At 42.3% G+C, this 24,976-nt stretch overlaps 1 protein-coding gene and 1 long non-coding RNA gene across 4 annotated transcripts; one reads left to right on the top strand and one right to left on the bottom strand.

Moving 5' to 3' along the window:
* The first annotated feature begins 90 nt into the window (after positions 1-90).
* Positions 91-23,932, top strand: LOC121692974 (zinc-binding protein A33-like). Of its 3 annotated transcripts, none has more exons than XM_042072097.1 (7): positions 91-508; positions 14,354-14,611; positions 15,312-15,407; positions 15,893-16,123; positions 21,221-21,243; positions 21,329-21,447; positions 21,971-23,932. In XM_042072097.1, the coding sequence occupies exons 1-7, from the start codon at positions 371-373 to the stop codon at positions 22,567-22,569; spliced, it is 1,464 nt and encodes a 487-aa protein (XP_041928031.1). In that variant the 5' UTR covers positions 91-370; the 3' UTR covers positions 22,570-23,932. The 3 variants fall into 3 exon arrangements, with proteins under 3 accessions (XP_041928031.1, XP_041928024.1, XP_041928016.1); XM_042072090.1 differs by having other exon boundaries at positions 91-513; positions 14,359-14,611; XM_042072082.1 differs by lacking the exon at positions 91-508 and having other exon boundaries at positions 14,207-14,611.
* LOC121693427 lies at positions 6,365-7,986 on the bottom strand. Its single transcript, XR_006025498.1, has 3 exons — positions 7,798-7,986; positions 6,900-7,162; positions 6,365-6,421 (listed from the first exon to the last, which is right to left on the bottom strand). It is a non-coding gene; the product is annotated as an uncharacterized LOC121693427 (long non-coding RNA).
* Positions 23,933-24,976: the final 1,044 nt, after the last annotated feature.

The following is a 24,976-nucleotide window of genomic DNA, read 5'->3' as shown; positions in this document are numbered from 1 at the left end:
AAATCTGGAAAAAAAGGAAATGCTGTGAGACCGACCAATCAGCTTCCTGCTCCTCTAGATCCCTCCCTCTAACTCTCGTTTCCTGAATGAGGAAGTGAAACTCAGGCACAGACTGCTGCTCTGCTCAACATTACTCCTGTAGAACTCGTCAGGCATGCGGACTTTTCTGGGGGAAATATCAAGGAAGAGTTACATTGCTTCTGTTCAGAACCTTACAGACATTTGGATAAGTTTGCAGATTGACAACTAAAACACAAACGGGACTCAGAGACTCAGTAGATTGATCAAACCTGTGAAAGTGAAAGTACAGATTGTCAACCAGTCATAACCAGAGGGAAACTTTTACTTGGATTGCATTTATTCTTTGAAAATGGCCTTTAAACTAGAAGAGGAGATATCTTGTCCTGTGTGCACGGAGATCTTCAAGGATCCTGTCATCCTGACCTGTAGTCACAGTGTGTGTAGAGTCTGTCTGCAGCAGTTCTGGGACACCAAAGGATCCAGAGAATGTCCGGTCTGCAGGAATACATCGCTGAAAGATTCTCCCCTCCCAAATCTGACTTTAAAGAACCTCTGTGAGGTTTACTTACCAGAGAGAGATCATACGGACGCACTCTGCAAAGAGCACAAAAGAAAACTGGAGCTCTTCTGCCAAGACGACAAACAGCTTGTGTGCCTGCTGTGTCTGTGCTCAAAATTACACAAACATCACAACTTCAGTCCTACTGTGGAAGCTGCCTGTGAGATGAAGGTAAGGCCTTTTGTATCAGTATAGCAGCACCTCCTTGCTTGTCCTTCTATAGAGAAGATACTGCTGCTCACTATAACTGTACACATACAAATTACACTTTACTGTTGAGCCCTAATGAAGCACTCACAGTTTTAACATTATGGGATGTGTGCACCTCAAGCCCATACTGTACATAGAAAAGTACATGTTTGTTATGCGTCTCACAGTATCCTTACAAACATGTGTGCACATACAGTATGTGATTAATAACATGCGGTTGTTGAGTTTGATAATGGAGTGAGTTTGCTAAAGTGATCCGTTCATTTCAGGAGGAGCTCAAGAACAAGCTGCAGCCTCTACAGGAGAAGCTGGAGGAGTTTGAGGAAGCTAAAGTGACCTGTGATGAAACAGCTGAGTATATTAAGGTCAGTGTTCTAGTGTCATATGAGTTCACTGTTTGTACACATCCAAGGATGCTTCTGGCAGTCATTTCATAATGCCATGACCTGGAGACCATATTGTCAGGTGACATATTGCTGGTGAATCATCAGGTGCTTTGTTTCCTACCTATCTGCCACCTCCCCCAATCATATGTAAGTCATATTAATCAATGATATTTTCTGTATTTTATCAATGTGTGAAACTTCACTCATGTAGCTGATGTAATTTGATTCAGACTCAAGCCCAGAACACAGAAAAGCAGATCAAGGAGGAGTTTGAGAAGCTTCACCAGTTTCTACAAGATGAAGAGGCAGCCAGGATTGCTGCACTGAGGGAGGAAGAGGAGCAGAAGAGTCAGATGATGAAGGAGAAGATTGAGAAGATGAGCAGAGAGATCTCATCTCTTTCAGACTCAATCAGAGACATAGAAGAGAAGATGGGAGCTGATGACATCACATTCCTGCAGGTAGGAACATCCACTGTCTGTAAGGGTGTTGGATCTGTCCAGTGATAATTTAACAATAGCACATCTGGCTGTAAGGGTGTTAGATCTACAAGTCTAATTCCAGTGATAATTTAACAATAGCACATGTGGCTGTAAGGGTGTTAGAGCTCTAACTCTAATACCAGTGATAATTTAACAATAGCACATCTGGCTGTTTTGTTGAGGTGACCTGCCCATGCCACCCACCCCATTGCATTATCCTGATGTGTGATGTCATCTTTGGTCTCATTCTGCTGGGTTTGTGTCAGTGGTCTCTGAGTGTGCTGTTGATATGGTGTGAGATGATTCTAGAGAGTAGAGCAGGAACACAATAAGATGGGAGAAGAGCAACACGCACACACACATCAGGTACAACCAGGAAGCTCATTTAGGCATGCTATGGCATAAGGCAGAACACTTCTACTGTAGTGTAGCTCTTTCGAGGCCAAGCCCTCGAGTGAGTCTGGTGATATCAGGCTGCTGTAGTTCTACTGTAGCCCCTGAGTGAGTCTGGTGATATCAGGCTGCTGTAGTTCTACTGTAGCCCCTGAGTGAGTCTGGTGATATCAGGCTGCTGTAGTTCTGTAGCCCCTGAGTGAGTCTGGTGATATCAGGCTGCTGTAGTTCTACTGGGACAACAGAAAGGGTTTTGAGTTTGGGGACGACAGACAGTCTCTGTTGGCAGCGTTTATGGATGTCAGTGGCGAGTTGATCAAAACTCTGTTTATTGTCCTAGGAAGTGGGGGGGGGGGGGGTTCTGATGAAGGAATAACCTTTCTCAGAAGGCACCTTAAATTAAAATCTTTTCGGTATTGTCAATTGGTCAGTCTCCTAAAAACAGTGCTATAGGAACATTCAAAATTGACAAAGATGTAGCAAAAGACCTTAGACCTTATTATAGCAACAACGTTTAACCTACTTTCTCTTTTCTTATTTTCCAGATCTACTAGAGCACAGTGGAAAGGTGAGTGATCTGCCTCCTGTCTCTCTCTCTTCTCTGTGGTTCTGAACCCAAACCCACAGCAGCACTGACTCCTGAATGTTATTCCAGAGCCCAGTGCACACTGCAGGATCCAGAGAGGGTTTCAGGAGCTCTGATCAATGTGGCAAAGCACCTGGGCAACCTGAAGTTCAGAGTCTGGGAGAAGATGCAGGAGACTGTTCAGTACAGTAAGTACACACACACACACACACCACACGAAGAGAAGATGCAGGAGATTGTTCAAAACAGTGAGTACACATTCTCTCTCACGCACGCACACACACACACGAAGAGAAGATGCAGGAGATTGTTCAGTACATTGAGTACACAGTGACACACACACACAAACATCACATGATAACTACAGTGCATGGTAGGCCTGATGGATGGATGGATGGATGATGGATGGATGGAGGGCATTCCCAGTTCAGTGGGAACATCTACTCCACATCTCTATGATCCCCCTCTCATAAAGAAGCTTGTACTCACACTCCCTACTAGAGATAATCAATTTCATGTAAGTTACAGAAATAAACTACAACTGCCCAGTTACAGGTGTCATTATACTTGGTACCAGCCCTATTGATAACGACCATCATTCACATCCTCATCACACATCACTCAGCCCTATTGATAATGACCATCATTCACATCCTCATCACACATCACTCAGTGTTCAGCTCATGTGTGTGTTCTTTCTCTCTGCAGCTCCTGTGACTCTGGATCCCAACACTGCACACCCACAACTCATCTTGTCTGAGGATCTGATCAGTGTGAGACGTGTTGATGAGAAGCAGCAGCTTCCTGATAACCCAGAGAGATTTGATTACTATGGCAATGTCCTGGGCTCTGAGGGCTTTAACTCAGGGACTCACTGCTGGGATGTGGAGGTTGGAGAGATCACAGAGTGGGATGTGGGTGTGAAGACAGCGTCGACCCAGAGGAAGGGACAATATGACTATGTGAGTGGAGTGTGGCGTGTGTGTCGTATAGATGGTAAATACAGGGCACGTGCTACTCCACAGTCTGACACTCTCCTCCCAGTGCAGCAGAAACTCCAGAGGATCAGAGTGCAGCTGGACTGGGACAGAGGAGAGCTGGCATTCTCTAACCCTGATAATAACATACACCTACACACTCTCACACACACTTTCACTGAGAGAGTGTTTCCATACTTTAACATTCCCTGTAATATCGCTCCTCTAAGGATCCTACCAGTGAAGGCCTCAATAACAGTAAAGCAGCATAGTTAGAGCCCATTCTGCCTCTTAACCAGAATCATTTAAAGCTGAACTATTGTGCTGGATGATTTAATAAATCAGTAACCACTACATGTATGTGATCATGTGACTTAATAAATCAGAAACCACTACCATGTGACTATGTAAGTTGCCCTTTTATTTGTTGTTTTGCTGTTTTTAGATTAGATTTCATTTGTCATTTAGCAGAGTACAGGTACAGAGCCAATGAAATGCAGTTGACATCCAACCAGAAGTGCAAAGAAGCATTAAATACCAAGTGCAGATAGAGTACATGGTTGTGTAGACAATAGAGATTAATTGCGATTGCCGAGTGTGGATTAACACGCTCTGGAAATTCACAATTTCGTTGCCGTTTTTTTTTTGTAAAAAAAAAAAAAAAACATCGTCCAGTATTTCTTTCGAAATTGAAATGAAATTGTATGGACTGGACTATTTTTTTTTTTTTTTTTTTTTTTAAAACGGCAACGAAATTGTGAATTTCCAGAGCGTGTTACTCCACACTCGGCAATCGACTCCTACGGACTTTCCCCTAAAGACGCCAGCTGCAGCAGCAGCAACATTTCCGGAAACAACGTGATCTCACGAGATGGCGTAAATTATCGGTTGTAATGATTACAATTATAATTGTAATCATTACAACCGATTGACGTCTTACCTTGAAATTTCCCTCCAAGCTGGATGGAAGCTGGGTTGATATCTTTTTACTAGTTCGTCAAATGACACGCCGTAACAGGCCGTCATTGATCCACAATGGGCGTGAAAAGACACGCTAAAAGACTGAAGGCCGTTACATGACACGCTAAATTGCTTTAAAAGTGGCGTGCTATTTTACGCCATCTCGTGAGATCACGTTGCAACCGTTAGCCATGTGGCATTAGCCTATCGCTCATTTCAATTTGGGACCTTGCAGTCGGAATTGTCGTTTTAGTCAAAGCCTCTTGAAAGTCCAAAGTAGCCTGGGCTATTCGAGTGGTCACTACGAACTGCAGAGTAGGCCTACGACTTGAACCAGGGATCTTCGCAACACCCCGACAAGAGAAAGGGAAACATCTTGCCATGCTGCCAATCCATTCCGTCGTGCGCAACAAAGTAGTTTGAGCCGGTCCTATTTTGCTCAGGATCCGCGCTGCTTCATAGCAATTCCTCAAAGGGATTAATCCACAAGGGTACGATCCAGAGGAATCCAATGTAACTATCCAAGTGAATGTTCTGTTTAAAATGCTCCCGCCATGTCTCACATGGCCTCGGTAACAACTCTCCGATAGCGCTTCCTGTAATTAGCGCTCTCCTCCCGCAGGGTAGGCCAAGCAGCCTTTTATCGTCAGCTGACTGCGTGACGTTAACAACCCCAATTGCGTTTAAGCAACCCGGTTGGATAAGCCTAAAGTAATATATACATTTTTATTATAAAGAATATGGAGCGGTCCGCTACAATATACACAACGCCTATGCATATATACGTTGATTAACTATTGAACTATAAAATATGTTCTATTGATTAATAGTTAGTTAGAAAAACAATTACAATATTTGTTTTTCAGATGGCTATGATAAAGCTGGGTCGTAGTCTTTTATTTGGTAGTAAATAATTTGTAAACTATCTAAAAATGTACATTTTATAATTAATTGATGGGAAATGATTGCATCAAAACTTTTTTTTAATGGCTATTATGAAGTTACATCTAGTCTTTTATATTTTAATGAACAATTTGCAAATGATCTAAAAATGCTATATTACAAACTGATGGGATATATCTGGAGCAAACAATAAACACATTGGTGTTCATAGTTCAGCAAGTACTTAACATATGACTTTGCCAATTAAAGTCAAATATTGTTAAATGACAATAGTGATAATGAAAGCAATAACACTTTACATACACTGCAATTACAGATGCTTAACATATTGTAAAGCATTGTCACACATCACAATTGGCTTTAATATCAAGAGATATTTATTGAAATCAAAACTTCTGATCCATCAGAGCAGGGCAATAAGCAAATAAAAATCAAACAAAAAACATAATAGCTTAAAAGGCTATCAATCCTTCATTGCAACACCACAGCGTAAACAAAACAGGATGGTGGGGCGAGGGGCACTTACTTCTGCTGCCTCTTCAGACAATCAGACATACAGTGCATACAGTAAACATGAACGCAACATGAACGAACACTGCTTAAACATACGAGGGTTGTTGGCGGGGGGCTTACCCTCTTAATGTAGGGTATGAGATTGCCCTCATTTTTGAGTTTTGCTATCTCAGCTCTGACCTGTGTATCTTTCTCAATAAGGTCTTCACATTTACTTAGAAAATCAGACATTTGTCCACTTTTGTTGTAGCCTGCCAATAGCTCCTCAAATTTTTCTGGTGAAGCTATAGCCAACTCTGGGATAGCTGCTTTTGATCGAACGGTCAGCTCTGTAACACCAGCAATGGTACACGCTTCCCCAAGTTTTTTTCCGCGGTTGTAAGCCCGCAGAACCTTCTTGTACCTTGCAACGATGTCTTTTGGACTGGAAGCTGCATCAGTAAGAAATAAAACAAATAGAGATCAACTGGACTGTGAGATGAGACAAAATATTGTTGACATTAACATGCATCACCCATAACTTGACCATGCCTAGGCTGGTTAAGAGTATTTTGGGTATTGGATATTTCAATGTGGTAATATGGTGGCAGCATGGAGGGGAGTGTCTCCAGGACGCTGGTTTCACTGTTAAGCCTTCATGAGGTGTCGTGGGCCTAACTTAACGAAACATCGGTGAATGAGGGTGCCCACTTAATAACCCCAATGACATGCCACATACTATATACTGCTGTTGGATGGGTCATTTGTCTTGTGTTTGTGACCATTTCTTGGTGGATTTGTGCGTGCTTTTTAAAGTTAATTTTGAGTAGGGGCTTCTTTACCTTGGATTTTGGCACAAGGGATTTTAACTTTAATCCTGTGTATTAATGTAATTGTTTTTGTAAACAGGAGCCCTCCTTTATGACTCACCTCTTTGTCCACATTCAGGTTTTGCGGACTTCTGTTCCTTCTTGTGCTTTTTGCGATGCCTTGCTTTTGCTGACTTCTTTTCCTTCCGATGCCTTTTGTCTTTCCTTGTATGCTTTTTTTTGTAACGCCTTATGACTTTCATCGTCTGATGACAATGAATGAATTGAAGGAAGAAGAGGAAGATGAATTACTGGTGGAAGAGGACTCAGATGATGACTCAGATGAAGTGGTGTGGTCAGAAGTTGTGGTATGGCATATCTTGTCTGAAAAGAAACAATAAGAAAAGGTGACGGGAAAGTTTAATCAAGTTTAATCAAGAATCAAGTTTAAGTGAGAAGCTTCAGTACTCACATAACATTTGTCAGGTACAGTACAGGTACAAAGGTGTATGTGTGTCCATCCTCAAGACCAACATGGTGACAACATGAAAAACAAGTTATACTTGATATTTGATATTATCGATGGAGTCTTCAAAGGGCTCTACTGTCTAAGGGTTAATGTATAGAATGCCAGTCATTATCGAAAAAATAAGCCCAAACAGGGCGACCCGGACCCCGCTTATTATACGGCTACCTAACATAAGAGAAGACACTTCACCTGATGGGTCTTTAAATGTATTTTTTTACTGTTTTCATTGGCAAATGATGAGAAACAAACTTCACCAAACTCACTGAACTTGAATACATTCTTTAGCAGCTGAACAACTGTCTGTAGATGTGAATCAGTGGCAAAAAGGCCACTATCCTTGACAGCGGTCAATTATGCTTAGCATAAAGAATTAACAGCCGAACGTGAATGGAGCGTTCTACTTACATTGTGAAGACAAGGAATAATAAAATGTTTTAATCCAAGTGGTGTTTGTTGTTAAGTGTCATATTGAGATAAAGTATTGACTTACCAGCCCCTTGTTTGCGAAGAGAGTCCCATTCCTTTTTCAGCTTCTTGTTCTTCCTTATCAGGACACCCTCTCTCTCCTTAGCTTTAAGGAGGAGCTCTGATACTGTTGGAGACATAGAGTTCCCTGAAAGACAGAAAGCAAGGAAGAAAAAAATAAATAAATAATAGGTAGAGCATGCTATGTTTCTGTTTTAAAAGCACATCAATTACTACAGTCATGATTTGCTCTACATTTGTTCACCATGCAGTATGCTGTTTTTCACCAAAATACAGGCAGTATAACCACAATAAATGACAATAATAAACATAATAGGCTATTTGAAGATTTTGACAAACTACACATAATACAATTAGTAGTCAGTTCTGCCCTTTGATGGCATATAGGCTTCAACAACTGTGAATGTTTACAGTGTAGGCTACATATGCTGAAAAGCATTTCTTAAATGGCTATATACATTAAAATAAAATACATTTCGTTTTCTTTGTTAATTATTTGCAAATTGGGTATGTATATGTATCACCTGTTCTGTGCACATCTGTATATAATGTCATATGAGTTACATTTAGTGATGTCACTTCCCTGAAGGGTCTGAAATATGATTACTGCCATCTAGTGGTGATTCTTGTGTAACTACACTCTTCTCTGACCTGTGAGTAGGGTTGGGCGAATGAAGCCCCACGACAAAGATAATGAATGCGTAGCAAGATGGGTCATCCTAGTTCATGTCTATGAGGGCAAAGTGGAGTTCAGTCAGAGACGGGCTCTGGTTCAGTTCCCGCCTGCACAGGGGCGTGTCACTGACGTATGACTTACGTTTGAACGCCTCGGTTCCACGCCAGACAAGCCGGAGTACAAAATAAACTTGGTGTACACCTTCATTAATGTTGATTTTCTCCCGACTGGAGGGTCATACTATCACGACATTCTACTGAAATAGGGAGGAGGGTTTGGAGATCATGATACTGTGTCAGAAATGTGCATCCATTGCAACATCCACAGAAAAATAAGGCTTTGACAAATTCTGGGAAATTCTTGGATTCTGCCATAGACCTCAATGTTAAAAAGAGAGCCCGATCACTGCATAAATGTATGGGGGCGTGTACTGCTACCCTATTTGCATAAATTTCCAGGGACAGGAAATGGCCTCTCATGAAGTATCTTCGTAATCAACCATCTTTGCCCACGAGGCTTTGGAAGGTTCTTCCTGATTGTATCGTAAGTGTTTCGAAGTGTCAAAGCATCGAATACAAAACAGTGACATCTGGTGGTTAGCAGACATAACGGCGGCTCTCATTAGAGATTAAACAATCACAGACGAAGCCACATGCCGACCAAATGGCCCTTCTCTGAAACTGGTAAAACAGAGCGGAGAGACAACGTGTTCTGTTCCCTTTTGAGTAAAAACTATTAGGCCTACAGTCATTGGAATAAACATTATAGTTTTGATATGCTTCTATTGATTCGAATTGAAAATGTAATGTGCTTGGTTTTAAATAATGCTATGTTTCCATGAAAATCTCAAAATGGCCTTGGGAGGGTGGTAGCGTGTTCGTATACTGCACGCGCGCCCGGGGTTCAAATCCTGCCATGTTCATAATTGCCATGCGTTAGCATTATTTGATATTGCATGCTTCTCTATAGTGGTTGTGTTTAAGACTTCATTTGATGTTTTGCAAAATAACGTAGGCTAATTGCTGCAGATGACCACAGCAGTGTCAGATAACAAAAAACATATAAAGGGCATTGTGAACAGTGGGGGTTGTGAAAACATGGGCATTGTGTACAGTGGGGATTGGGAAGTGCTTGTGTAGGGCTACAATTTTAGAAGGGTGCTTGTGCAACAAAACATATGTGTTGGGGACTTTAAAGGTTTATCGAACCCGTAACGCTTTAGGGATTAGATACAAGCACCGGTGGCCCTGTGTCAAATGTCCCATTTAAACTTTTCAGTGACGTCCGAAGCTTCGTACGTCATCAGTCACGTGACCTTACAACTTTGATACGCGCCTTAGGCCTACCTGCAAACAATGTAAGAGGCCTATGCTGACTGCATCAGTGCTCAAAGTATTCTAAAAGTTTATCAATTCATTGTTAACTAGATGTACCGCAGAGCGGTACAAAATATGACCGCCGCCCAGTCCAGCACATTTTTTCCACAAAAATAAATCACGCTGAAAGGCCTATAGGATTCTAACTGTCTCATTAAATTGCATTATCCACACTCAATTCTCACTGGTATCTGCTAGACAACAAGTATACCAAAACATGATTAGTTCATAGATTTCACATGTAAAATTCATTTTATACAACCCCACCTCCATCTTGCCTGAGAAATTCTTGAATTGTGTGCATGTGTGCATGTACATGTTTATGTTATGTGTGTGTGTGTGTGTGTGTGTGTGTGTGTGTGCCTGCGTATGTGCCTGTGCATGCATGCGTACATGTCTACTGTGTGAGTATGTGTCATACGTATGATTACTGTGAATGTATGTGTGTGCGTGTGTATCTGTTTGTGCACATGTGTGCACATGAAATGGGTTAACATGACCCCTGGAGGCAAACATACAGAAAAAAAAGGTCATCCTAGGCCCTACAGTTCTCAAGATATTCACAGAGAACTGTGTCTGCCCTACCCTCCTTTCGGGGGGTCCAGTCCAGTGGGGGGGCTAAATATATAAGTGGTAATGGGATGGGTTGACATGCCCCCTTAAGACCAACATACATAAAAAAGGTGGACCTCCTAGGCCCTACGGTTCTCGAGATATTCACAGAAAACTGTCTCCGGCCACCTACAGGCCAGTTGGTGTATAGTAACATAAATTAATTTATTGTGTGGCCCCCCATGAACGGAATTCCACAAAACTTGGCGTGCATACAGAGGGTGTCATAATGATCCTACACTTCCAATTTTGTGCAGTTTTGACTATGTTAGGTCACAGATACCTGCGATTACAACACCTCATTTTTACTTTTTTGTGTTTAACTAGGTGGCGCTATACATGAAATGAGTGGTTATGGAATGGGTTGACATGGCCCCTTGAGATCAACATACAAAAAAAAATGGTCCTCCTAAACCTTACGGTTCTCGAGATATTCACAGAAAACTGTGTCTGCCCTACCCTCCTTTCGGGGGGGGGTGCACTCCAGCGGGGGGGGGGGGGGGGGGTGGTGGTGGTGGCTACAGATCAAAACGAAAAACGATGGTTCCATGCTATCCATATGGGGTTACATGCCCACCAAGTTTCGTCTACCCCGGTCTTTCAGTGTCCCGGAAATCCTTGACGGAAATTTGGACATGTGAAAAAGAAAAAAAAAAAAAAAAAAAATCTGACTAAACCTATATGACCGCCGCTTCGCTGCACGGCGGTCATAATAACTTCGAGCAAGTTTGGAGAAAAGTCGGAGGTATGCATTTGTCAGGTAGGCTATGCTTTGTTGCGTGCATTAATTGCGCACAATGTTCACCTATGACAGCAAAAAGACTTTAAGATGAACATGAAGCAGGCTTGCCATGACAGAAACAATGATAGCCAGCCTTCAATGTCCTCTTTTGTCACTTCTCCAAGCATACACCTGAGAGCAAGGCAAGCCCTCACAGAGAAATGCGTTGAGTTTTGCTGCAGGGACATAATTTTACGTTGTGACGTTTCTTCATTCGGATTCATTTGCAATCCATTCCATTCTGAATAAACAAACATAGTTTAGCCTACATTCTTCATCCTCTGTTGCATTATTCATTAATATAATTCTAAACGGATTTCTGAACGGACCCCTGAACTACAAGGACAGAAATGAGATGGCCATTCACTGAACCCTGAGCTACAAGGACAGCGATATGAGAAGGCCATCACTGAACCCTGAACTACAAGGACAGACATGACATGGGTTCATCTGACTTTAAAACAGTCAGTCAAAAAACTCAGCTGTTTGTAGGTTCATGGCATGTGTGTGTGTGTGTGTGAGTGTGTGTTTGCTGTTGGATCGCAAATGGAAAGGGACTTTTATTTTGAAGAGGGAAGTGGAGACTTTACAGTCCTTATGACAGAAAGTAGTACGTGTTGGCAACAATACCTCAAGCAGCATCACACTGAGCACAGGGGCCCCCCAAGGCTGCGTGCTCAGTCCGCTGCTCTTCACCCTGCTGACGCATGACTGCACTGCAACCTACAGCAACAATCACATAGTGGAATTTGCTGACGACACAACTCTGGTGGGTCTCATCACCAAGGGCGACGAGACTCAATACAGGTTGGAGGTCGACCATCTGACCACGTGGTGCAGGGACAACAACCTCCTGCTGAACGTCAGCAAGACCAAAGAGATTGTTGTTGACTTCCGGAGAGGTCACACCCAACACCTGCCACTGACCATCGACGGTGCTGTGGTGGAGAGAGCGAGCAGCACCAAATTCCTGGGGGTGCACATCAGTGAAGACCTCTCCTGGACCACCAACACTGCATCACTGGCGAAGAGAGCTCAGCGCCGCCTGTACTTCCTGCGGAAACTCAGGTGAGCAAGTCCTCCACCAGCCATCATGACCACATTCTACCGAGGCACCATTGAGAGCATCCTCTCCAGCTGTATCGCTGTGTGGGGCGGAAGCTGCACTGAATACAACAGGAAAGCCCTGCAGCGCATAGTGAACACAGCTGGAAGGATTATTGGTGCTTCACTCCCCTCCCTGAAGGACATTTACACCACCCACCTCACCCGCAAGGCGACCAAAATTGTGAGTGATGCAAGTCACCCCGCTCACAATCTGTTTGATCTACTGCCCTCTGGGAAGAGGTACAGAAGCCTGCGCTCCCGCACTACCAGACTCACCAACAGCTTCATACACCAAGCTGTAAGGATGCTGAACTCTCTCCCTCCTCTCCCCCCTCCACCCTCAGCTACATAACATCCTGGACATTGGACCCACAATGGCCGCCTGCACTACTCCACTTGCACACTTGCACACTTGTACACTTTACAACTTGTTGTTGTTGTCCTGAAAACACAACACTTCTGCTGCTCTTACATAACTTGCACCACTATGCCACTTTCTTTCTTACTTAGGTCAAACAGAACTACCCAAGCCTTTTATTGGCCTGACTTTGCACTAGTATTTTATTGACTGTCTATGCACAATTTCAACCAAATTTTGCTGCTCTTATTTTTTCATTATTATATGTGCCCTCTTATTTACTTACTTTTTTGTTTACTTGAATGTTATGTTTGTCTGTGGACTTAAATTGGTAAAATATGTCTTGTCTTCACCGTGGGATAGTGAGAAACGTAATTTCGATCTCTTTGTATGTCTGGAACATGTGAAGAAATTGACAATAAAGCTGACTTTGACTTTGACTTTGAGAAAGCAGGAAGTGCAGAGTTATCTTCAAGCACATGTAGTGAGAAGCTGTGAAACACATGTTGAACTGTTGTTGAAGGTAGAGGGTGAAGTGGGGAAAGCTTTACTTGCTGGGCATTTCCAGGTATGCTACTGGTAGGATAATGGTTTGATGCTAATATTTGTCAATAGTTTAATGTTAAATGCAAATTTTGATGGTAAGATAGCTAAAGTTAACATAGCTAAACTGCCTTGTGCTCATGTTAGCTCATGTAATAGCATGATAGTGGTAGCATGGCAGTAATGTTGCATTAAATGAATGTAAGGTTAAGGAGAACTTTATATTTGTTTGTATATTTAATGGTAGGCAGTTTTAAGTAATTGCTGTATTTTGTGGTTTGTTTTCTCTTTTCTTGTAAAGGCTTTCAACCTGACATAATCTGATGTAAACTGACCTAATCTGACTTAAAAATCTAACTAATAACAAGTCGTAATTGAACACGAGAAGCTAACTAAATAAAATAAAGAAGAAAGATTAAAAAAGAAGCCGTTTGAGTTGATTCCAACTGATTTAACCCTGTTCATGGCCAAGGCCTTTTTCAAGTTTGGGCAGAAGTGAAGTAGAAAATCCCCTGAGAACTAGACAGTGTGTGTGCCCATTTGAAGTTATAGGAAAGCTGTGTGACTGGAACGTCCCTAATTTGCATATGTTTGGCAGTCACACAGTATCAGGATACATTTAATTTCAAATTCAGTATGACACATATGTCGTTCTGCAACCCTGTTGGTTCAGAGTGGATGTACACGGATGAAATGAAAGTTAAGCTGAACTCGTTTCACTGGAAATTAGCGTTAAGCTGCTGTTGTTTAATTTCTTCAACTTCAGGAAAACACTTGAATCAATCACTTGTGTTTGGTGCTCCAGAGAAGACCAATCCACCCCTCAGACTGAACATCTGACTGAAGGAATAATTTTGCTTAAGGTCTCAGGACTCTACTTTCCATCAGGACTCAGGATTCTACTTTCCATCTGGACATCATTGTTAGGGGTCATCGCATACTTTACAGTGAGCTTAGAAAATGGCCTCCAAGCGTTCTCTCCCAGAAGAGGATTTCTCTTGTCCTGTGTGCCATGACATCTTCAAGGATCCTGTCATCATGGAGTGTAGTCACAGCATGTGTAATGTCTGTCTGCAGCAGTTCTGGAAAACTAAAGGCCATAAAGAGTGTCCCATCTGCAGGAAAAGATTCACAAATTCAAATCCACAACTTAACTTGGCGTTAAAGAACCTGTGTGAAAGCTACATACAGGAGAGAAGTCAGAGAGCTTCAGCAGAGTCTGAGGTGCTCTGCAGTCTGCACAGTGAGAAACTCAAGCTCTTCTGTCTGGAGGATAAACAGCCTGTGTGTCTGGTGTGTAGAGACTCAAGAGCACATAAGAATCACAACTTTAGTCCTGTTGTTGAGGTATCAAGTGATTATAAGGTAAGATCTGTTCCATGGTTTTATTTATTATATTTAATCTTTTTATATTGGATTACATGTCACTGGGGGTTTCATTCATGAAACCTTATATGAATAAGGCTTATAGAAGAAAGAAAATTACTAAACAAAGAATTATCACTCTCTGCACATTTGTGCGATCTCTAAATTGTCTGTTTCCAAATGGCACTCTGTGCTAAATCATACTATGAGGCAACATGAGCTATTCTGTCTGGGTGATACCTGGCCCAATTCATGAGATGATTAGATAGTGTAGGCTAGAAAACACTAATCCTGTGTAAAGCACTGTAGTCTATGATAATACATGTTTTAATTCAGGTACAAAATAATCTAATGCTGCAGCATCTTTACAGGTTTTCTGTCAATCATATGCTGTGGAAGTGAGATGTTTTTAAGTACAGTAATCACATGCAGGCACATGTACATGCACTTATAATATCAATAATATAATATCATGACAAAAATATCAAAACTGAAACTATCAAAATGTAAAGGGATATTCCCCCATTTGGGGAATTACACTCATTTTCCACCTCCCCTTGAGTTAAACAATTGATTCTTACCTTTCTCTAAATAGTAAGCTGTCATTGTACTTTGTCTTCCATCTTGACAATGTACTGAATTTGAATTCCATGTTTATTTGAGTTGTTGCAGCATAACTGTTGTATTCTTCTTATTTCAGGAGGAACTGAGGACACAGTTGGCCAAGCTGAAGGAGAAGATGAAGAAACATAAAGAAACTAAACTAACCTGTGATAAAACAGCAAAACACATTAAGGTAAAGATAAGCCCTCACAGAGGGAATATTACAGTGGCAAATGTTATTTAACATAAACATGGTAATAACATTAGCACTTGCTATTGACGCCTATTTGTTGAACACAGAGGCTGCTTGGTTGATGATTTTGTGTTCTCTGGTTTGGTTCGTTGTCTGTATTTGTTGGTAGAGGACCCACCCATCATAAGTGTGGAGGGGGGTGAGTCTGGGACACCAGACACCACTGTTGAGCCTTCTGGAGGTGTCGTGGGCCTAATTCAATTGAAACACCTATGAAGGAAGGTATCTGCTTCATAACCCCAGTAAAATGCTCTTGAAGGCTGTTCTGTTGGTGATGTTTTTGTCAGTGATTTGTGATTTGTTAGTGATTTTGGTTTTGACGGCAAATACCAAAGGATTTGGTTGTTGATTGGCCGCTGTGTGAAATCCCCTACCTATAGTAGCATGAGGAATTTAACATCTCTTGATATATTTAATGTTTTAAGACTCAGGCCCAGCACACAGCGAAGCAGATCAACATGGAGTTTGAGAAGCTTCACAAGTTTCTACGAGATGAAGAGGCAGCCAGGATAGCTGCACTGATGGAGGAAGAGGAGCAGAAGAGTCAGATGATGAAGAAGAAGATTGAGAAGATGAGCATAGAGATCTCATCTCTTTCAATCACAATCACAGACATAGAGGAGCAGATAAATGCTGATGACATCACATTCCTGCAGGTAAGATCCCTCCCCTCACATCTGACACACACACACACACACACACACACACACACACACACACACACAGACGCAGCTGCACATTGCTCATGTTTCTCTAGATGATCTACAGTGGGTTTGGTGATCTTTGGTGAGTGTGATGTTGGTGTGGTGATCATGGGGGATGTGGTGTTGGTGATCTTGGGAGAGTGTGGTGTTGGTGATCTTGGGAGGGTGTGGTGTTGGTGATTGTTGGTAAGTGTGGTGTTGGTTTTGGTGTGGTGATTGTTGATTGGTGTGGTGTTGTTGTGGTTTGGTAATCTTTGGAGAATGTGGTGTTGCTGTTGTTTGCTAAAGATCGTTGAGGAGTACAGTGTTGGTGTGGTGGTCTTTGGAGAGTGTGGTGGTGGTGTAGTGGAGAGTATGGTGGTGGTGTAGTTTGGTGATCTTTGGAGAGTGTGGTGACAGTGTGGAGTGGTGATCATTGATGTGGTGTTGGTGTGGTTTGGTGATCGTTGATGAGTGTGGTGGTTGTGTGATGTTTTGGTACTACGAAGCGAGAACAGTTGTACTGTATGTGGAGAATAAATCCAAATTTGGCTAACAGATGTGAAAGTTCCTGTGCGTTTCTCCAGCGTGTGTTGAGCATTCTGGTGCAAAACGGCTGCTGTGCATCACCCAGGTGTGAGCTACATGGTGGTTGTAGTTAAGTCCCCCCTTCACTGTAAAGCACCTAGGAAAGGACTACATACATTTAACTAACTTGTTGCTGTGATCATGAGTGTGGTGTTGGTTGGGTGTGGATTTGTGAGGGTGTTGTCTACAGTATGTGATGTCGCCCTTCACCTATTTCCTTAATATTCATTTCTATACAAACCAAGACGGCGGATTCCTAAAGAAACACAAGCACCCACATTTGTGACTCGAAGAGCTGTAAACAGTGTTGTAAGGCTGCGTGTACAAATCCGGTTGGAGCTCCAGTGGAATTTTGATTTTGTAACGAGAATTCTCGGTCTAACCGTTGATGTGCCGTGTGAAAGGGCGGAAATAAGCACCCACCAGCCCAGCACTAAAGTCTGAGCATGGTAAACAAAATCGGATATTTCAGGCAGTAAAAGCCCCAGTAAGAACCAAACCAGATTTTGTTCAAATCTACACACCTATGGCTACTGAAAAATGCAAGGTCAATTTGTCATATGTTAGTAGTATTAAAAAGTGTTGTTGTTTTAGAATTTTCGAACGAAAGGGGCGGTAATTGGTGCTTTTACGATAATGATGATGAGTCTATCGTCATGGTTATGTCAGATTCAGAGACTGGACCCAAGAGCAGATGCTGTTCACTGATTTATTTTCAGACAGGGGAAACAGTTTGTGGACAGCCACAGGCCAATAAGGCAGTTCAAACAATTTAACCAAAAATACACTGCTCAAAAAAATTAAAGGAACACTTCAGATACATCATGCTGGATATCTATGCTGATATGGACTGGTTAATGTGTTACGAAATGAAAGGAGGGTGTTGGATGGACCAAAACATAATGTCCGAGAGGTGTTCTATTGCATTTAAGTCAGGGAAGTGTGGGGGACAGTCAATGGTATGAATTCATTTATCCTCCAGGAATTGCCTGCACAATCTTGCCACATGTGGCCATCGTTGTGCACCAGGAGAAACCCAAGGCCCACTGCACCATACAGGGTCAGAATATGTCATCCCGATACCTAAGAGCAGTGAGGGTGCCGTTGTCCTGCCCACAGAGGTCTATGCATCCCTCCAAGGGTATGCCTCCCCAGACCATCACTGAGCCACCACCAATCCGGTCATGCTGAATGATGTTGCAGGCAGCATCATGTTCTCCACGACATCTCCAGACTCTTTCATGTCTGTCACATGTGCTCAGGGTGAACCTGCTCTCATCTGTGAAAAGCACAGGGCGCTAGTGGCAGACCTGCCAATTTTGTATTCTATGGCAAATGTCAAATGAGCTCCACGGTGCTGGGCAGTGAGCACAGGTCCCTCTAGAGGCCATCGGGCCCTCAGGCCACCTTCATGAAGTCTGTTTCTGACAGTGTGGCCAGAGACATTCACACCAGTGACCTGCTGGAGGTCATTCTGTAGGGCTCAAGCAGGGCTCTTACTGTTCCTCCTTGCATAAAGGAGCAGATACTGGTCCTGCTACTGGGTTAAGGACCTTCTACCACCCTACCCTGCCAGGGCTCAAAATTAACAATGTCCCGACGTCCCGGGGACCATAAAAAATGCTTCCGGGACACAATAGATTGATCTCTGGGACAACTCTGGGACAGCAGAAAAATGGCAAAGCAAATGTCAAAATAGGTCCTTTTCTCCTAAACTGTTCACATGGGAATCTAAACGCATCTTTCTCGTCTGAATAAAATTCTACAAAATTTGACATGGCGTGACGGGCAGCTGGCAAAAGCAGCGTTAGCCAGTTGATGATCTACTGTAGAAGCGGTTTTGTACATGCAGCCTTACAACACTGTTTAGGCTACTGCTCTTCAAATCACTGTAGGCTACAATGTTATTTTTGGTACAAATATAGTTAGATACCCAAATGGGCTGGGTGCTTGCGTTTCCTTAGGAAGCCCTTTCCTTTAACCGCCGTATTGGTTAAATGAATATTAAGTGACTCATAGGCCGACACAAGAATAGGGCACGGGTGGTAGGCCTAATGGGTCACTTTCCGATATAGAGGTTAACTTATCTAACTAGCAGGCAGGTAAATGGCATTTGTTTTCATGACATTGTGAACATTTTTGACTGATAGCGTAGGCCTAAGGTTACACTGGTGTTCTAAAAAAAACGAGATGACAGTCCTCTCTGACTAAAACACTACGTGTTTTCTGTCAGTGACAGACAAACGTCACCAATATCATGCTGAGCTAAATAACCTAGGCCTACCGCAACTGCGATTTGACAAAAAGATAGTGTTGCAAGGTAGCCTATAACAATGAAAACAGTTATACAAGTTAGCATTTGACATTTCGCTGTGGCAGTTCTAAGGCTAGGGGTGTCCAAACTGCGGCCCGCCACGCACTAATCCGGCCCGCCGAGCATTTATTAGTTTATCATAGATCCAGCCCGCCACACACTTTAATCTTTAGGCTACTGCAAACTGCTTTACATTCTTCTTAGAGAACGTTTACAATGTCAAAACAGCTTGTTACATCAAGATACATAGTTGCAGCAGATCTAACTACGCTTTGCTACTTAATTTAATTGGGAACGCATTTGAGTGTGCACAAGAGGGTGAGAGCGTGGCAGAGTAGCCTATCTGACAGCTTTGTGGTAATTTTCCACGCTACTTATTGTTTTCACTGAGATCTGTGGCCATGACATCACACCAAACTGACATTGAAATTAAAGACACTTGAAAATAGATTATTGACGGAATATTTTACAACCCTGTCTGTCAAAACGACGGACAATGAGAACATCTAGTGCAACCTCAAAAAAGAGCCAAAAGCGCAATCTCTGAAAATGAGTGTTGTGTGAAACAGCAGATGATTAATGTTAATAAAAATGGTGTTTAATAAATTGTTCAGAACTGACATGGTGGACCAGAACGAGTTAATTAAGTGATGCAAGTTACTGATTTTTACGCTGTTTATTATGTAGAATGGGAAAAAACAAGAACTTGAATTTGGGACACTGGTGTTTAAGTCCGGGACAGTGCCAAGTAGAATTCGGGACAGCTGCGGGACACTGAGAAAAAAAAAAGTTAATTTCGAGCCCTGTGCCCTGCTCTCCTAGAGCAACTGCCTGTCTCCTGGAATCTCTTCCATGCTCTTGAGACTACGCTGGGAGACACAGCAATCTTTCTGCCAATGGAACATATTGGTGTGCCATTCTGGAAGAGTTGGACTACCTGTGCAACCTCTGTAGGCTCCAGATACTGGCTTATGCTACCAGTAGTAACACTGACACTATCCAAATGCAACACTAGTGAAAAATCAGTCAAGAAGGATAAAGATGGAAAAATTACCAGTTGCCACCACCTGTAAAACCATTCCTGTTTTGGGGGTTGTCTCATAGTTGGCCCTCTAGTACACCTGTAGTAAATTACGTTGACATCAAAGCAGGTGAACCTGATTCACAACCACCTCTGTTGCATAACTGGCCAGATCAATATCCCACAAGTGTGACTGACTTGATGATATACTCCTATGACCAAGTGTTCCCTTTATTTTTTTGAGCAGTGTAGTTCTTCAAACAGCAGAAAATAGAAATTAGGAAAATCCAAGTCAGTTAATCCAACATCCAGGCAAAGTCCAACAAAGCAAAGTTCAAGAGGCTGGATCGTAGTCAGAGTCCAAAACAGGCCGATTTAAAATCCAAAAACAGGTTCAGGAAAAACTACCAAACAAAAACGGAAAACTTCCAAACTCAGAAGTTCCAAACCAGAGACAGGCCAAAGCACTAGGGCACATCACCACACGGAGAAAGACAATCTGACAATGAGGCACCAGTAGGGCAGGGTATAAATAGGGCAGGTAATACAAGTAAATAAGAAACAGGTGAGTACAAAAAAAGAGAACAAAGACAGGAAGTAGGGGCGTGGCAAAAAGGCACATGGTGGGCCAAAACAAAAACATGCAGTGACAGAGGCAGACCAGCAGAGGGCTACAAATAAACAGAGTCCTAGGGGAGAGTACTGACAGGTTAACTATGTGCTCACACTGTCATATTCACTATTTCCCACAGACACTTTACTTGGCCACAGGGGCATTGTAGTGGGGGGAATGGTGAACTGACCAACCAGGGCTCTGTGTGTGTGTGTGTGTGTGTGTGTGTGTGTGTGTGTGTGTGTGTGTGTGTGTGTGGTGTGTGTGTGTGTGTGTGTGTGTGTGTGTGTGTGTGTCTGTGTTTGTGTGTGTGTGGTGTGTGTTTGTGTGTGTGTGGTGTGTGTGTGTGTGTGTGTGTGTGTGTGTGTGTGTGTGTCTGTGTTTGTGTGTGTGTTGATCATCATCATAACAACTTGAAAAAGACATTACAAACTCAATTCTGGTTAAATAAAGGTCTAATAAAATAAATACAAACTAACAGAAGAAACAGAACAGAAAAAATAAGCACATTTTCTCTCCTTGGTTATTTCATAGAGCTACAAGAGCACAGTGGAAAGGTGAGTGATCTGCCTCCTGTCTCTCTCTTCTCTGTGGTTCTGAACCCAAACCCACAGCAGCACTGACTCCTGAATGTTATTCCAGAGCCCAGTGCACACTGCAGGATCCAGAGAGGGTTTCAGGAGCTCTGATCAATGTGGCAAAGCACCTGGGCAACCTGAAGTTCAGAGTCTGGGAGAAGATGCAGGAGATTGTTCAGTACAGTAAGTACAGTACAGTCACACACACACACACATAAAAACAATATTCACTGATACATATCGGTATTTGAACCTTGAAGATGCGAGCAATGGCAGTCTTAGCTTTTATGACGCCCTCGGCAACCAATTTTCAAGACTAAACCAATTTACTTCGGTGAGATGTCAGATTTGTTTTGTTTTAATTTTTTTAACAATTTCACACAATCCTGAAAAATAACACAGGCTACAGTGAAACTATATAAATCTGTATTGAAGATGTTATGAATGGACTTGAGGCCATTTGTGGTGTGATTAACTTTAGCTCCTAATTGCGTAAGTTGTGCGCTATTCCCTTTACGCCTGCTCCAGAATGTAGGTAGACGAGGTCCAGTTGTGAACCTGTCCCCAGGCTCTATCACATTGTATCACATCAAATCGAATCACACCTAAACGTTATGTATTCAAATGTATTGTTTCTGAATCAAACAGCCCTATTGATAACGAGTCACATTCTCATCACAAATCTCTGTGTTCTTTCTCTCTGCAGCTCCTGTGACTCTGGATCCCAACACTGCAAAATCCAATCTCATCCTGTCTGAGGATCTGACCAGTGTGAAATGGGGTGATGAGAGGCAGCAGCTTCCTGATAACCCAGAGAGATTTGATCACTTTGCCAGTGCCCTGGGCTCTGAGGGCTTTAACTCAGGGACTCACTGCTGGGATGTGGAGGTTGGAGAGAACACACAGTGGAGTGTGGGTGTGATGACAGAGTCTCTCCAGAGGAAGGGAGACTACACCTCCACAAGTGGATGGTGGTGTGTTGGGTGTAATGATGATATATATGGAGCATGTGCTACACCACAGACCCTCACTCTCCTCACAGTGAAGCAGAAACTCCAGAGGATCAGAGTGCAGCTGGACTGGGACAGAGGAGAGCTGTCATTCTCTGACCCTGATAATAACACCCACCTACACACTCTCACACACACTTTCACTGAGAGAGTGTTTCCGTACTTTAATGGCTGTCGGATGTCTCCTCTGAGGATCTTACCAGTGAAGGTTTCAGTAACAGTAGAGCAGCCCAGTCACATTGCTAAAACTAGTTATCTAAAAACCATGAGAATTATTCATTTTCTATTAAGATAAACAAAAAAATCTAGTTTGTTTTGTTTTAGTATAAAGAAATTTAGCAATTTCTCGTTAAATCATTTGACTCCATTTAAAAAGAGTTATTTTAAGACGTCTCATCATGAAAACAAGGAAATTTGGCTGCCAGTGCTTTAAGCAAATTTGTCTTAAAAACAAGCCAACTTGGTTGCCAGTATATTAGCCAACTTTGTCTTGATAAGACGTCTGGTCCCCCGGCGGTGGAGCGATCGGCCAAGTGTCATCAGAGCAGGGGCATTCGTCTCTCTCTTCGAAAAACTCTTGAAGATGCAACTCTTCCAATACCTCCTCTCCTAGCACTTCTGACAACCTTATACACACCTGATGCACACTTGCCGTGCTCTTCCCTCTCTCTCCCCTCCTCAACTTCCTTTTTCTCCACTTCCTTCTCTTCCCCTCTCTACCTCCTTCCTCTACCACTTTCTCCTCCTACCACACTGTATTAGTATGTATAAAGTAGGCTCTCCTATCCTCTAGTGTTGACAGATGCAGTGGTAATTCCTTGCTAAGGCATCGTCTTCTGGCTACTTTAATTTTGTTCAGAATTGTCTGATATGTTGAATATCCTCTAAAATAATTGCTGGTGTTTTGCCATTTATTACTCTATGACAGTGTTTCTATGTTGCAGATTTGTTGCATGCAGGCATTTTGATGATGTTTTTGGATCTATGTTTTTCTGCACTGCTGCAACAAGCACATTAAAATATCACCACTGCAGTGAATCTAATATCTGTTCTGTTCTATGAGGCATTGTCTTCTGGGTACTTGAATTGCATTTCTGATGTTCTGTGTTTAGAATCCTCTGAAATAATTGCTGATTTTATATAATTTATTACACTATGATGGTTTGTTATCCAGGTCTGTGTTTTTACACTGCTGCCACAAGCACATCAAAATATCAGTTCAATAAATGATGTGGATATTTCTGCTTGGTCTCTCCTTTTTAGAACTTTGCAAGTGATTATTGGCTATATACATTAAAATACAATTAATTTAGTTTTCTTTTTTAATTATTAGCAAATTGGTTATGTATATATAACGCCTACAGTATGCTGTGCACACTTGTACATCATTTCATATGAGTTACATTTAAAGATGTATACTGCCATCTAGTGGTGGTTATTGTGTAACTACACTCTTCTCTCACCTGTGAGGTTTCCAGTAGCAGAGCAGCAACACAGCACAGGTCCAGCTGGTTCTGCTGCTGCTGTCTGATCTGAGGTCAGAAATGCTGGAGATTAAACAGCACTATAGAGACTGAGAGCACTGCAGTAAACACAAACTCCTGCACTACTGACCTCTGATCATCATGCACATGAAATAAAGAATCATATTAATCTGATGCATTGGCAGTGTTAGTGTCTCTGTCTCTGTCCTTCATAACCAGATGGAAGGTCTAATCTACACCAGGGAGCTTTGGGCTTTGCTGAGTTTGAACACAATGAGAAGGAGGAATAAACAGTCAGAACTGTGTGATTTCCACAGACAGATAAAACAGCTCTAATGATACAACCCACATCATTACAATTGCATTAATGAATCCGTTATGGAAATATCAACAGGACTCAATAATGACACTGCAACCCACATCATTACAGTTGCATTAATGAATCCCTTATGGGAATATCAACAGGACTCAATAATGATACTACAACCCACATCAATACAGTTGCATTAATGAATCCCTTATGGAAATATCAACAGGACACAATAATGATACTACAACCCACATCATTACAATTGCATTAATGAATCCCTTATGGAAATATCAACAGGACACAATAATGATACTACAACCCACATCATTACAATTGCATTAATGAATCCCTTATGGAAATATCAACAGGACTCAATAATGCTGTTTCATATTCATCCCTTTTCATACCCTACCTGCCTAACAGGTAGCTAACAGGAAGTAAAAAGAGAAATGCAGTAACTGAATGGGTACAGGGAGCACACACCACACACACCACACACACACACACACACACACACACACACACACACACACACACCACACACACACACACACACACACACACACACACACACACACACACACACACACACAGGTGTTGTGTGGAGACTCACTGCAGTGCATATTCACACACATCACCAGGAGCTGTGTGTGACTCTAGGCTGTTCAGGACAGATTTCTGTTGAAGATGGTGTGACCTTAATGCAAATACACACATTCAAAATACTGAACATGACAGTTGAGAGAATCAGCTGTTCTTACCTGGGGTCAGTAATTCTTACCTGGAGTCAGTAATTCTTACCTGGAGTAAGAAGTTCTTACCTGGGGTCAGTGGTTATTACCTGTGGTTAGCACTCTGGACTTGTAAGCTGTTCTTACCTGGGGTGGGTCAGCTGTTCTTATCTGGGG

The sequence above is a fragment of the Alosa sapidissima genome, chromosome 2, assembly GCF_018492685.1.
Source record: "Alosa sapidissima isolate fAloSap1 chromosome 2, fAloSap1.pri, whole genome shotgun sequence".
Classification (NCBI taxonomy): domain Eukaryota; kingdom Metazoa; phylum Chordata; class Actinopteri; order Clupeiformes; family Clupeidae; genus Alosa; species Alosa sapidissima.
Note: the sequence above shows the minus strand (reverse complement) of the source record. Positions and strands in the feature narration are given on the sequence as shown.